This window comes from Antennarius striatus, chromosome 11, assembly GCF_040054535.1.
Source record: "Antennarius striatus isolate MH-2024 chromosome 11, ASM4005453v1, whole genome shotgun sequence".
Taxonomy (NCBI): domain Eukaryota; kingdom Metazoa; phylum Chordata; class Actinopteri; order Lophiiformes; family Antennariidae; genus Antennarius; species Antennarius striatus.
The window spans coordinates 3009451-3025519 of NC_090786.1; the positions used below are offsets into that span (position 1 = coordinate 3009451).

At 42.6% G+C, this 16069-nt stretch overlaps 2 protein-coding genes across 5 annotated transcripts in view; both read right to left on the minus strand.

The window, feature by feature from the left end:
• Positions 1-3918, minus strand: part of smap1 (small ArfGAP 1) — a 44383-nt gene extending 40465 nt beyond the window's left edge. For all 4 annotated transcript variants that reach the window (XM_068327371.1, XM_068327370.1, XM_068327369.1 and 1 more), the window contains exon 1: positions 3621-3918. In XM_068327371.1, the coding sequence (XP_068183472.1) occupies positions 3621-3915 (295 nt within the window). In that variant the 5' untranslated portion in view covers positions 3916-3918. The remainder of the gene's footprint in view (positions 1-3620) is intronic.
• Positions 3919-4018: 100 nt separating this feature from the next.
• Positions 4019-13746, minus strand: slc1a4 (solute carrier family 1 member 4). Its single transcript, XM_068326911.1, has 8 exons — positions 13072-13746; positions 10878-10920; positions 9632-9697; positions 8430-8596; positions 8123-8356; positions 7373-7567; positions 7151-7285; positions 4019-7080 (listed from the first exon to the last, which is right to left on the minus strand). Exons 1-8 carry the CDS (start codon positions 13584-13586, stop codon positions 6843-6845), a joined length of 1593 nt encoding a protein of 530 aa, XP_068183012.1. The 5' UTR covers positions 13587-13746; the 3' UTR covers positions 4019-6842.
• Positions 13747-16069: the final 2323 nt, after the last annotated feature.

A 16069-nucleotide genomic window follows, 5' to 3' on the forward strand; every position in this document is an offset into this window, starting at 1 on the left:
TTAAGTATCGGAATATGTTTTGGATTTTTATTTTTTTTTTAAAAACATTGCAAAAAACAAAATTGCACAAAAATTGCAATTTATTGGAATATGTGTCAAAGTATCGCAAAATACCGAAAAATATCACAATTTACAGTAACCCCTCGTTACTCGCGGTTAATATGTCCCAGGAACCACCCGCAAAGATGGATGCTGCATTAATAGACGCTACATGCATTTACCACGAAGCAATCCTCCTCTCTACCTCCGGGGATTCAACCCGACAACCACGGGATCAGGCTAAACGCTGCTGCAGGCGAGAAACCCAGAAACCCAGCGGCGTTCTCTCTGAAGGAGCAGTGAGCAACCTCTAACGCCTCATTTATAAAAACGTAGTAAATCAGACGGATTTCTGCCTCAACCTTCAGCTCAGGCCAGAGGAGACGCTAGAGGGGCGGGCGGGATCAGACAGTGGGACGCTGCCCCCTGCTGGTCGGTGGTCATGTTGTCAGTTCTTCGACTCTTCCGGGAACACTGTGGTCTGTAAATCAGGACAGGCGGCTCTTTGAGTTATAATCAGAGGTAATAAAGAGTGAAACAAGCCCGGGGGGGTCCGAGAATCCACACTCCAATCAGAAACACCTTTAACTCTCCGGTATGTCATCCGGCTGCTGTCGCCGTGGTTTTGTTTTTCTGTTTTGATGGGAAACAGATCGATTCCACTCCAGCGTCAAGCTGTCGGGGTTTGGCATCTTTTCATTCTGGCTTGGACAAGTGAAACGCGGCGATAAAGTGAAGCGAGGCTTCCATCTGGTGGTGAGGAGGGGGCAGTGGAGGAATTCCTGCGAGATCTGAACCTCCGATTTAACCTGGATTACATGCTACGAACACAAATCAGGAGAAAATGTGCATTTAAACTTCCTCGACTCGAGATCGACCCAGAAAACAAAACCCAGGCACCGTCTTTCAGGACGTGCTGCAAAAGTTGGAGGGGTGTGTGTGTGTGTGTGTGTGTGTGTGTGTGTGTGTGTGTGTGTGTGTGTGTGTCTTGTGTTATTTGAGTCACATCAATGAAAAGCATTGCGTTTTAAACAACAGACAGAAATTACATTCTGGACTCCAAAGCAGAGGATAGACGGAGAGTGCAAGACGGGAAAATGAAATCGTAGTTGATTCACACACGCACGAAACACACACACACACACACACACACACACCAAATGTAGGGCATTGCGTGCTGACAGGAGGCAGGAGTGAAGGTGAAATTACAGCTCAGAGGCGAAGGTGAGTCACCAGGCTGCAGCGATCACAGCCGGACCGACACACCCAGAGAAGACCGATCGGAGGACGGATTGAGGACGGATGGAGGTCGGATGGCGGTCGGTCGAACCCTGAAACCAACTCATCCGCCAGAACCAGAGCTGTGCAATCAGAGTCATCAATCAGCCGCAGAGTGAAATCAGTTCAAGTTAACTCACATCTTCATCCCCCTGGAGGGGATCAAGACTTTGTTCTTTTCCCTGCTGCCATTTAAATAAAAGTCCCACTAATTTCCCGACCTCCCATTGGTCAGTTTGAATAGCTGTGACATCACGCGTCCTGACTCATGGACGCCGCTTCATGACCTCCATCAGAAAACAGGCAGCAGCTCCAACATGACTCACAGAATCAGATTCAATGCAGGTCTATGAAGAATAAACAACTTAATCACCTCTGCGATCATTTATAGCGTGGGGAGGAATCAGTCGTGACAGGACAGATGTCCGAGGGGAAAGTGTGTGTGTGTGTGTGTGTGTGTGTGTGTGTGTGTGTGTGTGTGTATAGTCTTAGAAAAACACTCAATAAGAGATTTTATAAACGCTGCTGTGGTTCTAAACCCGTTTTAGGTTTATTTATAATCAATAAGTTCTTTAAAAACCAACTCCATCCTGCGTGATGACAGTAAAAGCTTCTGCACACACACACACACACACACACACACACACACACACACACACACACACACTGAAGAAAGGTCAGCATCAGCAGCAGGAGAATCAGACTCCCCCCCTCAGGGGGACCACGTGGTTCTACAGATTAGAATTGATGACAGCGTGGACACGGTGATGACGTAAAGGGCGTTTAATCTCAGCTGCGTTCAAAGGCCTCTCAAAAAATCAGGAATATTGCATTCACGGTCGTCCAATTTTAATTAAATTAATTGTGAATGAATTTATTACACTGATGCGTCATTTATCGGACTGGAATTGTCTGTTTCTTATGCTTTATTCATGGAATGCGTTGCTGATTTATGTCTTGGACAGAAGCCGAATTGTAAAATGGTTCTTGAAGATTTAATATTCAATCTATTTAATTTAAGTTTTACTCGCAGTCTGTGGTGCGTAATATTAAATTTAAGACTTTCTAAACGGAGTTATTTTGATCCAAACGAAGCTACCGAGAGGAAGGTGTGACGTCAGTGTCTGAGGATAATGACGTGGGGGGGGTTTTTCCACGCAGGGAAAACAACATGTTTAATGGAATGCTTCTCACAAGGGAAACATAAATAAAACACTGAAGGACGTGACATCGATACTGTCGGACGAACCTTCAGTCAAGTTACCAGCAGCCATGCTATTCACAACCGGAAGTTAAGCCTATTCCATTTCAAAATCAAAGTGTTAAATGTAAATTTGGACAGTAAAGTTGATTAAAAACAAAAATGAGACAGAAAAAAACTAAAAAATCTTCAAATACACTTATACCAGTGCATAAAAATGTAAACCTGAACAAGGGGCATGGGTGAACACATTTTGTAGAGGCGCAGCCACTATTAAACCACGCATTCAAGCTTTACCAATTGGATCGATTATAAGTAGAAAATATGATGATCGTCTACAAAATTCAAAAACATTAAAGCGACATGTCACAGCTGTTTAATGCTATTTAATAAGTTACTACTGTGATACAAATTAGTCAAAAAGTCATTTTAAACTCTGTATGACCAATGATTTCGTTTACTTTATATGTTTGCATATCTCACTTAAATTCCTCATATTTGCTCTAAATCTATCTGTATTTACTATTCGTGAAAACTGGAGAAATGTAAATATTTAATGTCAATATAGTCTATTTCTTTTCTATTAACACATAAAATTTTTCACTAAATTTGACAAAAAATCATTTAAATTATTATATTTAACGTCACTAATAACCTTCAAAACCTAATAAGACATTTATTACCTCGTAGCTCTTCATTATCGCCACGATGATGTCTCGTTCTATGAATTTTATTTTGAAGGTCACAAACGGAAGTCGTCCAATTCCACGTTTTATCTGGACATACACCGTTCAAACCTTACAAAACGTTATTTTTCTCACCGGACATGTAATAAATCACTTTGAATCGCACAGTACGAGTAAAAAAAAATTAAAACATATTTTAATAGTTATGGCGCAGTTTGCTCTCAAATTACACTTTATGCTAACAGGATGTTCGATTAGCGCCGAACATCGAAGTGATGATGTGATGATCCCATAGGAACACATTCAAGATGTTGCTAGCTTTAGCTTTAGCTTTAGCCTTAGCTTTAGCCTTAGACAGTCCATCTTCCCTCACACACAATGCCGACATTAATGCCCCCAAACGCCGCCTCCCTCACCTTTAGCCTCGCAGTCGGCGCAGTACTTGTTGTTGTCTTCCCTCAGCAGTTTGGACAGGATGGCCTGGTGCTGCTCATTGAGTTTCTGCGCTTTTTCTCTCTCCGACCGCGTCGTCATTTCGACAAAAAAAGTTGTGAAGTTCGTCCTGTTTCTAACGAGCCGATAAAACCCAGGGAGTGTTCTGCTCGCACTAAAAAGGGTGGGACACCATCCTTCGGCAGCCGCGCCGCGCCGCCTGCGTTCGGTTAGCTTCCAACCTGCTAGCAAGGTAACACGGACACCAGGCAGCAGCATCCATGATGCCTTCAGGACTGTCGGAATTCCCCCTACTAGCAGTGTATGCTACCTATATTACTATGTTCTGTGTGTGTAAGCAGCTCAAATAGCTAAAAAATAATAATAATAATAAAAAATTTTAATTGTTTTTCAATATTCAACACATTTATTGACAACCTCAGTCTCATAATCATTCATTTCACTTGATAGTATCCTTCATAAGAACATACGTAAGCATACACTTCTATTACCAGTTCTTCTTTTATAAGGTCTGCATTTACATAAATTCACCACTGTTGACTCAAAGGTGCATGGAAAAGTTTATTTCAGCTGCTCAAAATCATCTTGATAAGGCGCAGAAGTCTAGGGATGCTGTTCTGTGGAGCAATAACACATAACGGTCAATAAAAGAGAGAAACCCCGACACCTAGTGGACACTTGAAGTCACTGCAGCCTCTTAAATCTTCTGGCGTCAGGCTGTGAATCAAACTCTATGAATTGATTTTCCTCAAAGTTCCAGATCAGAGCCACTCATCATGTTAATCTCTCATTACTATTTTCTTTTTCTCTTACATTTATAGTGTTTTTAAAGGGTTTTGTTTTTTGAGACACCTCACATTTTATCCTGATATAAATCTATGTGACTTGTGAGATGACAGATTGACGATTTTAAAGTCGTGAATCAACAAAAACTGTATATTTGATCAGCTTCAATATCAAGCCACCAACAGCAACTTTTTCTAACTTTTCACTAGTACAAGAACTATTGTTGGTGTTGTTATTCCTGAAGTCCAGGGTTTCATTGTGGTTCAGAGGTTATCTTAACTGTCAGACATCTGAAAAAACAGCAACACTCATTGTTTATCAAGTATAACTAAGGAATGAATGGCTAATCATTTGAACAAATTAAGTGGTTCATCCTCCACAGCCACATGTTCATATAGATTTGTCAAATATGGAGTGAAAAGCGGGTAATCCAGGGAATAGTGGGTTTTGTGAGGTAGAGTGACAGCCAAGGGTAAAAGCATTTCCAAATAGGCAAACAAATCCAAAGGGTTTTAGGCAAACAACAGGTTCAAACAAATTCCACTGAGAAAAAGTTGGCTTTTCAGCCAGGTTTTGTAATTATTGTTATGCACGTTCTACATTTTAAGCTTTCAAAGAAAAAAGCTGATTATCACAGGACTGCAAGCCAATCAGAACGTGTTGCATAACAGTATGACCCAGCAATTCCTGCATAAAGGGCAGTAAAGACTAAAAGCTATTCCCCCATGAGACCTAATACAAACTATATTTCCAAAAACTCAAGGTAGAAAAAAGAAAACAGCAGCTGTTTGAATTTGAGTTGCATGAAAAATTCATCGCATCGCCTTTAATGTTGACGGACAGCAGGACCAACAGCACAGAGTTAGAAACACGCGGTAGGATAGCAACAACAGCAACAACAGCAACAACAAAAATTAAAGCAAATATCTAACAACAGGTTATCAGAAATAGATTTCATTAAACATCTCGTAATAGTAAAAAATTGGCACTCGGAGAAAAGGTTAGAATGAGAAAGTACAAATAATACAAAAAAGATCAAATTACAAAAAAACAAAAACAAAAAATAAGAGTTGTAAATATATACATACACACAGCACTTTTTCCACATTCTAGGTAATTACATGTGATTGAACCAGATCTATTGAACAAATCTAGGCTTAATACTCAGGTTAGTTTAGCAAAGAAGCCGTTAGCTTAGAAGAATCATGTGTTAGATGTTAAATGTTCAAACTAAGACTATTTAAACACACACTGGGATTAAAAACAACCAGGCAGCAGCGACTCGTCCGTCACCATCCGTCCCCTGTGGCTGTTAAATAATTAATGCTAATAAATATCACAGTTATCATCCAGCCGCATTCAGAAATGCTTCACATTAAAATCAGTCACATCCTGTTTTAAACAAACCAGGACCCACATAACATGGAACACACCCCTATAAGCATGAAACACAGAAAAAAAACAACTAGTGATTGCCTTGAAATTACCACAGAGAATTAAGAATAAATAGATTCTAGGGCTAAACACGTCATCGCCATGCTCAAATCTTCTCGTGTTTTGGTCCAGAAATTTGTGTTTCTCTTGTCTGATTCTTGCTTTGGCTTTGCTGAATGTTTTTTTTTTTTTAATTATTATTTTTTTGACACATGCTAGAATAAATTTTTTCCCTGTTAAACATGGCAGCTCCCACTGTTAGCGTAGCAGAGGCTAGTCTGGTTACTGGTAAACATTATCTGTGATTGGTCAGATTCATTCAAAAAACTTTCTTCCTTCTTTTCATTCCATCATTCAAATTTAATTCTCTAGTCTAAAAATAAGAAAATAATAAATTACTCTTTAGATTATTTAAATTCAAATTTCCACAAGTTCTAGGAATGAGTTCAGTCGATTCAGTCAGACTAAAAAAAAAAGGGAATTTGAGGTTTCTATCAGGATAAAATCATAAAACAAAGATAAACACCTAAATCAGTTGTCTATAAATTTAGAATCATGGGTATTTGGCGTGTTGTTAGTGTTCCCTTGTTAAAGTTGGTCGTAGTATTCGCTGTCTAAAAAAAAAAAAAAAAAAAAGACGACATGTAATTGAATTACATCTAATTTTGGGCCTTTAAGGCCGCGATCAAAAAAACTACATTTCCATCATCAAATTAAATTTTAAAAATAAATCCGCCGTCGAGAGCAAAACTAAAAAAAACCTTCAAACTGAACGGAGGAAAAAATTTTCACATTTATAATCCACAATATTCTAATTTTTCGTACAACACCAGGTCGGAGGTGCGCGCCCGGCGTTCGACGCCTACGACGCATTTTGCTCTACGACTTGAAACCAACTGAATTTTTTAACGGAACGATCAGCAGCAGCAGCAGCATCCAAAGTTCTACAAAGGTCATCAGGCAGTTCACAGGACAGACTCGATGGCTTCCGGCGTGGCCCCCGAGGCTTTGGTTTGGTGCACGACGAGCGGCGAGGTCTCCTCCTCCGCCTGGACGTTGGCCACCGCCGCCGCCTCCACCTGCACCTCCACCAGCTCCTCCTCCCGCAACTGACGCTTCTTCATCTCCTGCTGGTTGATGTGATGGAGGATCCCGGCGCCCAGGGCGTCGCCCTCCACGTTCACCACCGTGGTTGTGCGATCCCTGCCCACAAACAGGAAGTTAGCAGAAATGTTCCTCGGTTAGCTCTAAGTTAGCTTCCTCTAACACTCACACGATCCAATCGACAGCCAGCATGAGCGACAGGTCGTTGGTCGGGAGGCCGATGGCCTCCAGGATGATGGCGATGGTGATGATGCCGCCAGCTGGGATACCCGCCGCCCCCACGCTGGAAGCCGTGGCCGTCACCCTGGAAGCAATCACCAAATAATCAATAAATTTATAAAAAAGGGTTGCTGGGAGATGCGAGAACGCATCTAAGAACGGCCGGACTCACAGGATGGTGAAGACCTGCCCGGCGTTCAGCTCGGCGTTGTTGAGCTGAGCGATGAAGACGGCGGCGATACACTGGAAGATGGCCGCCCCGTCCATGTTGACCGTGGCGCCGATGGGGAGGATGAAGCGGCTGATGCGTTTGTCCACGCCGTTGTTTTCCTCCACGCATTTTATCATGGAGGGGAGCGTCGCTGAGCTGGAGGCAAACTCAGAGTCGTCACTTTATGTAACTATGACTCAGTATATTTTTGAACATGAATCCGCAGAAATATTTTATTGCGGTAATTTTTTTTTTCCTGTGAAAAACATGACCTGAAATGCAAATTTTCTTTTTTCTTTTTTTCTTTAAATCATTTTTTGAATGATTTAAAAAACACTCACAATTTCAGGAGATTAAAAAATTTCTGACCAAAACAACGAGCTAATATTTAAAAATTTAAAAACTAACTTTTTAAATTCAATTTTTAAATTTGAATTTTAAATATTAAATCCTAATTTTAAATTTAATTTTATCTAATTAAAAATAATAACATTAAAAAGAAATTATCACTTTAATTAAAATAATTTTATTTTATTACAATCAAATTTTTATTTTATTTTATTTAAAAATTAATAAATTAAATAAAAATTCAAATTTAAAATTCAAATTTACAAAACTAATAAGGACATTATACTCAGGACTGAGATAAAATTAAAAAACCCAACTCAAGTTGAACTGAAACAGAGATTTCGCTCTGTTGGGATGGCATACCTGGAACAGGTGGCAAAGGCGGTAGTGAACGGCGCGATGAGGCCCGACAGGAAGGTGAAGGGGTTCTTGCGAGTGCAGCCGAAGTAGATGAGGGGCAGGACGATGCCTCCGTGGATGATGTGACCCAGGATAGAAGCAAAGATGTATTTACCCAGACTGGTGACCAGAAGAACCACGTCCTCCATCTCCACAATCTTACTGCCCACCAAGAACACGATGCCGAACGGGATGTACCTGAGAGGAACGAGAGATGTTAGAACGGAAAGGCAAGTGTTTGTGGATCCTGTGTGGATCCGTCTCTACTCACCACATGATCCAGGACACCAGCACCATGGTGGCTTCGTTGAAAGCGTTGAAGAAGCGAATGAGCTCCTCCCCTTCGTCTCCCAGCTTCCTCAGCGCTACACCGAACACCATAGCGAACAACACCAGACCCAGGATGTTCATCCCATCTGTTTCTGTACCAAACGGGACCTGAAACCATAATAGAATCAGGTCAGGTCTAGGGTTAGGACTAGAGTTAGGGTTAGGGTTAAAGGTAGGATTGGGGCTTGGGCTGGCACTGGGTTTGGGGTTGGAGCTAGGGTGAGGGTTGGGGTTAGGGTTAGGGCTAGGACTTGGGCTAGGGTTGTGGCTAAGCCTGGGGTTGGGTTATAGCTAGGTTTAGGGGTGGGTTTAGGGTTAGGGTTAAGGCTAGAGCTAGGGTTGGGACTGGAGTTGGGGTTAGGGCTAGGGTTGGGGTTGGGGTTAGGCCTGGGTTGGGGTTCGGGCTAGGGTTGGGGGTAGGGTTGGGCCTAGGGTTAGCGTTGGGGTTATGTTTAGGGTTAGGGTTGAGGTTTAGGCTAGGACTAGGGTTATGGCTGGGGTAAGGGTTACATTGACACCGCAAACATGATAGACTTGTTTTCTCTTGTTTAGTTATGGATCTGATCCAGTCATCATAAAGATGGAAGCTCGTGCGACGATGGAGCTTTAAAAATCCTACACAACACCACTCATTACAAAGAGGGTCTGTCAGACGGAACGTCTGGAGCAGCTGAAGGATTCAGTGAACTGGATGATGGGTAATGAATAAGGACAGGCATAAATCCAGGGCTCAATCCCTTCTCATTGTCCTGATCTCTCCCACAGCTCCACCGGCTTCAGCCCCGGGACCGAGGGATGTCCACCGTGATCCACAACAAAAACCGTGGACAAATGCCCAGATGCCCCGATTCTTCCCTTCCCTGCTGCAAACCCAACTCCTGTGGATCGACTGTAGACCGGGTTAAAAAAAACCTGAGTCTGTTTACATCTATAACTGTGATTTGTTCCAAAGCAACCGATTACACGGCCATGGCTAGATTCGCCGAATTCAGAACTGGAGAAACCAACTGGACAAGAAGCGAAACATCACCTAGCTGTTCCTACAAGTCTAGCTCATGTTATTCAAACAGAGATCTACCCTGGATGGCCGAGAATCTCCAATGAATTCCAACCTGTGTGTGTTGGAGTACTTCCTGTTCTTACCTTTTGATAGAGGGTGGTACCATTGGTGTCATTCCCAACGGCAATCATCTTGTAGTCCGTAGCGTACTGCGACACAAATGACAAGATAACTCATGAGGTTATCAGATATTTTTTACATATTCTTGAACTGAAAACTTTCAACATGCAAATGTGAATTATTTAGACGTCAGAGTGAAGCAGCTGGCTTCAGATTGAACACCCCAAAGTCTGGGTTGGGGGTGACTTTCTGTCTAGATTGAACACCTCAAAGTCTGGGTTGGGGGTGACTTTCTTTCTAGATTGAACACCCCCAAGTCTGGGTTGGGAAGACATTTGGAACATTTGGAAGATGGACATCAGAGTACTTGAAACGTGAGCGAGAGAATTTGGGGTTGTGGACAGAGCTGCATGTTGCAACCACTTCCTGATTCTTATCTATTGCTCAGTCCTAGGCCAATAAAGACAAAGGCCATTGACCCATTATTTATCAACACGGTGAATATGATGGTAAAATATTTCTGAAACCAACTCTTCTCTTTACCAGGTATGTGCACGGAGAAGACATTTTGCTCATGAAGCGCACCACTCTGGTGGCAGAATTCAAACTTTTCCCCTCTGTGTGTTTAAAAGTCTGTTGAAGCATTGAGACACTGTGCAAATCCTCCCGTCTGCTCTGCTTTCTGGTTTAATCCCCGGTTGAACCCATTCCACAGCGGCTCTACTACACTATATGTACCAGGGGATGAATTTTTAACTCTGTGACCTGGCTGGACTTTGAAACTTGTTTTCTCTTGCTGATAATTCACTGGTCTGACAGGTGTGAGGAAATCTAGTCCATTAAAATTTGGGGGGCAAATTTAAAATGCATTCGATGCACAAATATTGAACTTTCCTAGTTTTTATTTCAGCCCTAACAGCTACGATCTTGAGCGGCCAGCCGTGTTCAAGAGCGCCGAGGCAAGGTGGGTTGCTAGGCTGTCTGGAATGGAATGGTTTCACCATGGCAACGGCTGGTAAGGGACAAGAGAGAGCGGCGATTTGGCGAGCAGAGATCTCCAAACATTTCCTCATTAACAGGCATTTTGAGGCTCCCAACCCTAGATAGAATTTACAGGACGTGAAGAGGCATGCCCGTGGTCGGAGAAATAAATCTAGACGAACAATTCAGACGAAGGCGCAAGTCGGAAGATAAAACAGACGTAGTGTGGTGATAAAAAAAAGGGTTTGGTGCCGACAAAGGTTTGGTGGATGCGCTGCTGGCACTCACCGAACGAAAGGCAGCAGCCACCAAGTTTGATGGGAATAAATTCCTGAGGAAAGAAGAGAAAATAAATTAGATGCACAGAGAAATATGTCTCACTCTTATCGTTGTTTCTACTAAATGTTTAAGAAGAAAGTCAAACACCGGTAAATTGAAGTGACATCATCTCGGATGATTAGCTCTCACACGCTTCCCGTCAGCTCTGCAAAACCGGATCGTCTTCAATGGCAGGCAATCCTAAACGTGTTTTCTGGCATTAAATATTTACAATTCAATTTTCCTTTATAGTCTCCACAAAGATGGTGATGCTTTTGCAAACATGTGTTTGTCTATTCTGACAATTATTCAGACTTTTTTGAATTTTAAATATCATTATTATGTTTTGTTTAAGTCACGAGAGACTCCTTTGCAACGCCGGAGGGAGGGAGGGAGTGTTTGGAAATGTCTGTTCTCATGTTATGGAAAACTTTAAATTTGATCTGCCCTCCTGCTGGAAACAACAGGACAACAGGTTTGTTCTTTTTGAGAAAATATTTGTACAAAAAAATCCAACAAAGTTCTTTCGTCGCCTCCAAGAGAAAATGAGAACCTGAGATAATATTTGGACGTGATGACCACCAAGAAACTTAATCCAAGGCTCTGTCGGGGTTTAGAGCCTTCATACAGCGGCTGGGGTCCATATCTGGGAAACAATAGGCAGAATGGAAGATGGTCTAATAACCCCCCTCCACCAATGCCCCCCCACACACCCCCAACTGTCAACTATAGTCCAGATCTGAAGAACGCTTTCCAGTCCTCCACACTTCTAATCCTTACTGGCATCCATGTAGCAGAGCTTCACTTACCCCAATAGATTTTCACTTACCCCAACAGAGCTTCATTTACCCCAACAGAGCTTCACTTACCCCAGTACAACTTCACTTACCCCAGTAGACTGGGGTAAGTGAGTATCCCAGTAGAGTATAATTTGTCACAGTGGAGCTTCATGCATCCCATTAGAGTTTCATGCACCTCAGTAAAGCTTCATGCACCTCGACAGAGCTTCATGTACCCCATTAGAGCTTCATCTAACCCAGTAGAGCTTCAAGACCCTCATTAGAGCTTTATGCAACCCATCACAGCTTCGTGGCCCTCAATAGAGATTCATGCAACCGTAGAGCTCTATGGGTCCCAGTAACCGGTCACCAGTGTGACCTTTACACCGTGAGCCTGAGAAATAAACGGTGTTTGTCCACCCGACGCATCCTGATAAGAGCTCAGGGTTTGTTTCGTGCTCCAGAGCCTCCAACTTCCACCGCCCCTCAGAACGCACTTTCACAGCTGTCGGCTTTCCCTCACACTGACAACTTATTCTTAGGACTCTTTCTAGACGTCTTGCTGGGGGCCAATGAGCAGGCTGACGTCTGGAGGGTGGTTGCTTTCCTTGAACTGAGCGAAGGTTTCCAAGAAAACTGGCCTCAAGCTTCTAAAACCATCTGAGAGCCTTTCTGCCAAAAAGAGTTTCCAAACTGGTTGGACCGACTCGCCTGTCATGCGTGGTTCTGTTTTTGGATATACTGTATGTGGTTAGATATTAGTGGCACCTTTCACAGGAGTGCTGCAGGACACAAAACTCTTTTGGGGCAGCGGGCACCATTTCAAAGTGGCCCCCCAGGGGTGTTTTATCTCCACTGGGAGGCCACACTCTCACCCTGTCCGGCAGGATTCTTGCAAAAACTACTGAATGGACACTTCGCCCCCCCGTCAAATGACGTTAGGTCCAGATTTCTTTCTAATAACATTAACAATTTGGGGCGACCCTTGTCAGACAAAAGATATATATATTCATGGATTCATAATTTCACTACGGGGATCAATACAGATGATTAAAATTAAATTCCATCCATCCATTAACATTAAATTTATTTAATTTCTCAGGGAATTATGCATGAATGTTGACAATAAAATCGATCATTTTATTGGAACTCAGTCCTCATTTTTGCCCCGTGTTACTGGGGGAACCAGCCGTGAAACACACCCTGGAGAGGTCAACAGAGTTTAAATTGTGTTGTGTGTTAAGATGTTTTTCATATTGAGGTTTAGAATAATTTTTTACCAACCTGAGTGAGAATAAATGATCTAAGACACACACAGGAGCCTGTAAAAGCTCTGCACCCCAATAAAACTGGTCCACAATGTTATAATTTTAATTCTACAATACCTGGCCAGATCTAAAAACGAGTCCGTGGTCTCCTTGTTGGTGCTGACCCGCTCCAGCCCCAGATGGTTGGTGTTCAGGGCTCCTGCGCCCACACCCGGCTTGATGATAAAAGCCAGGGCCACCGCGATCCCCGAGGCGATCAGGGTGGTCACCAGAAAGTAGGCGACCGCGATGCCGCCCAGCTTCCCCAGCGAGCGGGTGTCCAGGCTGGCGGCGCCGGACACCAGGCTGCACACCACCAGCGGGAGGATGATCATCTTCAGCATCCTCAGGAGCATCTCTCCGGGGAAGGCGAAGTAGGTCATCTGAGCCTTGGTCAGACTCATGTTGCGGACCATCATCCCGAGCCCGACGCCCACCAGCACGCCGGACACCGTCATGATCACCAGCAGGTTCTTCCTCAGATAATCCATCAGCTTCTCCCGGCAGCTCCTCTGCGCGCTTTTCTCCACCATCCGATCTGTGGACGCCGAGCTCGGCATGGCGTGCCCGTTGATCTCGCTCTTTTTCTCCATGGTCTTCGCTCTCGGAAGCAGCGTGGGAAGCTGAGTCTGGTTCCAAGCAGCGTGGGTTGGTTTAGATGGACGCACCCGCGCTTTGCGCGCACGCCGGTCTCGGTGCGTCGTGAAGGCAGAGAGCAGAGCAGCCAATGGAGAATCGGGGATAAGCGCACAGGAACATGCGCACAAAAGCTGGTTTCTGTGCAAAAGCAATGATGCAAGAGAGGAGGGGATTGCCAGGTCGTCTGCGGGTGAGACGCGACGTCCTGCTCAGAATATAAAGATGGGAAGATTTTTTTAAAAATTGCTTCGATATGACATGTTTGTCTTTTTAAATGTGCTTTTCATACAGACTAAAGATGTATTCTTGCAGGGAAATATGTTTTATTAAATAAAATAATTATCTTGTTAATTCAGAAAAAAATAATTTTACATGAATAAAGAAGAAAAAGAAAAAAAATTTAAGTAAAAAAATTATGATCTTGTTAATTCGGATAAACGGAAAAAATGATCGTACTTTTCCAAATATAGAACAAAAATATGATGATGATGATGATGATGATGATAATGATAATAATAATAATAATAATAATAATAATAATAATAACGCTTATATTTCCTTAACTGAGGGGAAAAAATGCATTTCTGATTTCATAATAACACCAAATTAGTGAAAAAGATTTTTAATTTTTAAGAGATTTTTTTTAAACAAAAAACAAATTACAAAATAATCACACTCACACAAAATCCAAAAGAAATTCACGTCAAAAAAGGAATTCACATTCAAAAAACAAATATCGTTAATAGTAGGAAAATAATGAACAAACTAAACAAAATAATTGTAATTATACAATGTGGTTTTGTTTGTTTTCGTTCTAGTTAAGTATTAATCAGTTGGAAATTGGTTTGCTGAACAATCTGATAAAAATTATTACATTCAGTATCTTAGTCAGGATTCTCAGACAAATGAGAAAGAAAACGGTTTTAATTCTGTCTTTCATCATTCATCATTCAGCCCTGAAATGGCTGGGAAAAAGCACCAAGTGAGGCACGCAGTTCTGGTGCCTCATGGTAGGGGGCGCTGGTGATCCCAAGGATTCGCTGAGGATTCTACTTTGCCGTAGAAGAAGTAAACTACAATGTATGGTCAGGAAGTCAAGTCCAGCCATTCATTTATTTCCCCTTGCCTTGCCTTACTATAAAAATGGAGGACATGTGGAGCACATTACTGCCATCCAACACACTTGTCTTAGTCTCTGGCTCCACTGAGTTCTCCCCCAACAGTTCCATGTAGATCCCCCAGGAGACGCTTGAGGTAGTTGTGGTAGAAAAGATGACCTGAGCGTCTGCTTTTAAAAACCATCAAAAGATCCCGTGACGACCAATGTCACGTTGGCGTTGGCAGTGGCGTTGGAGTAGGTCTTGGACTTCGATTTGGAGGGTAGCTTGTTGGATAGACAGGCAAATTACTGACAATCAGAAATAATTTGGGAGGAAGAAAAGTCTTCACACTCCATCATGGCTTTTAGGAGAAAGTTCTCCAAAAAATATACTAAAATACTAGCTTTCAAGGAGGTTGAGCCTCGTCTAGTCAAAGAAAGAAAGAATGATCAAAGAAAGACAGGAACCTACTGGTCACTTAATGTCCTTGTCAACCAATCAGTGTCACGGCAATGCGCTGTTTCTCCTATAGGGGCGCTGTCGCCCGCTTTTACTTCCTCAAGTCAAGAGCAATGCATTTGATTGATCACCGACAGGAAAAGAGATCATTTAATGAAACGTCATTACACGCAGTGACTCCGCTGTGACGTCAGAACCGTGAACTCTGGAGGCCTGCGCGTAACGCACCTCCGATGTTTCACCACCAGATGGCAGCATAATAAAGCTGCTGTTTAATCCACGTCGCGCAGGAACGGGTGCTTTTTTTTTTCTTTTCTTTTTTAACTGCTGTGAACCGTTATTTTTATTTTTATTCATTTAATTTACTTTATATTTCATCAATTTATTTATTTTAATTTTTTATTAAAGCAGAAGCAGGCGTGGACACAGCCTCCTTCCCACTGGCTGTCTCACCGCCTTGTCCTCAGTGACCTTAATTCCACTGTTACTGTTGAGCTAAACTTTGCCTCCCTCCAGCTACACAGATCACCCCCCCCCCAAACACACACACACACACATACACACCCTCACAACCCCTTCCCCTCACAGCTGTGGGGCCTGAGCGCTGGAAATAACCACAGGCCCCTGGATCAGAAGAACACACGGCAGTTAAATGGGGGCAAATGTTGGCGGTGAGCCGGAGCCGAGGAGAAGAAAACCGTCCATCAAATATCCACTAAAAAAAGTAGTTATAGATTTATTCATTTATATCTCACAACTTTATTATCACTTTCATTTAGCCAATTGTTGATGGAATTTTTCATTGTTTCTCGTCTTTATGGCAACAACGTAAAACCCTCCATTAGATCTGATCTATTTTTAGCAAACAAAGTTGTGTT

Coding starts and splice junctions, on each gene's coding strand:
- slc1a4 (XM_068326911.1), bottom strand. CDS start 13,586: ATGGAGAAAAAGAGCGAGATCAACGGGCACGCCATGCCGAGCTCGGCG. Junction 8,597..9,631: donor GTACCACCCTCTATCAAAAG/GTAAGAACAGGA, acceptor TTATGGTTTCAG/GTCCCGTTTGGTACAGAAAC. Junction 7,081..7,150: donor CTGGCTGTCGATTGGATCGT/GTGAGTGTTAGA, acceptor GTTTGTGGGCAG/GGATCGCACAACCACGGTGG.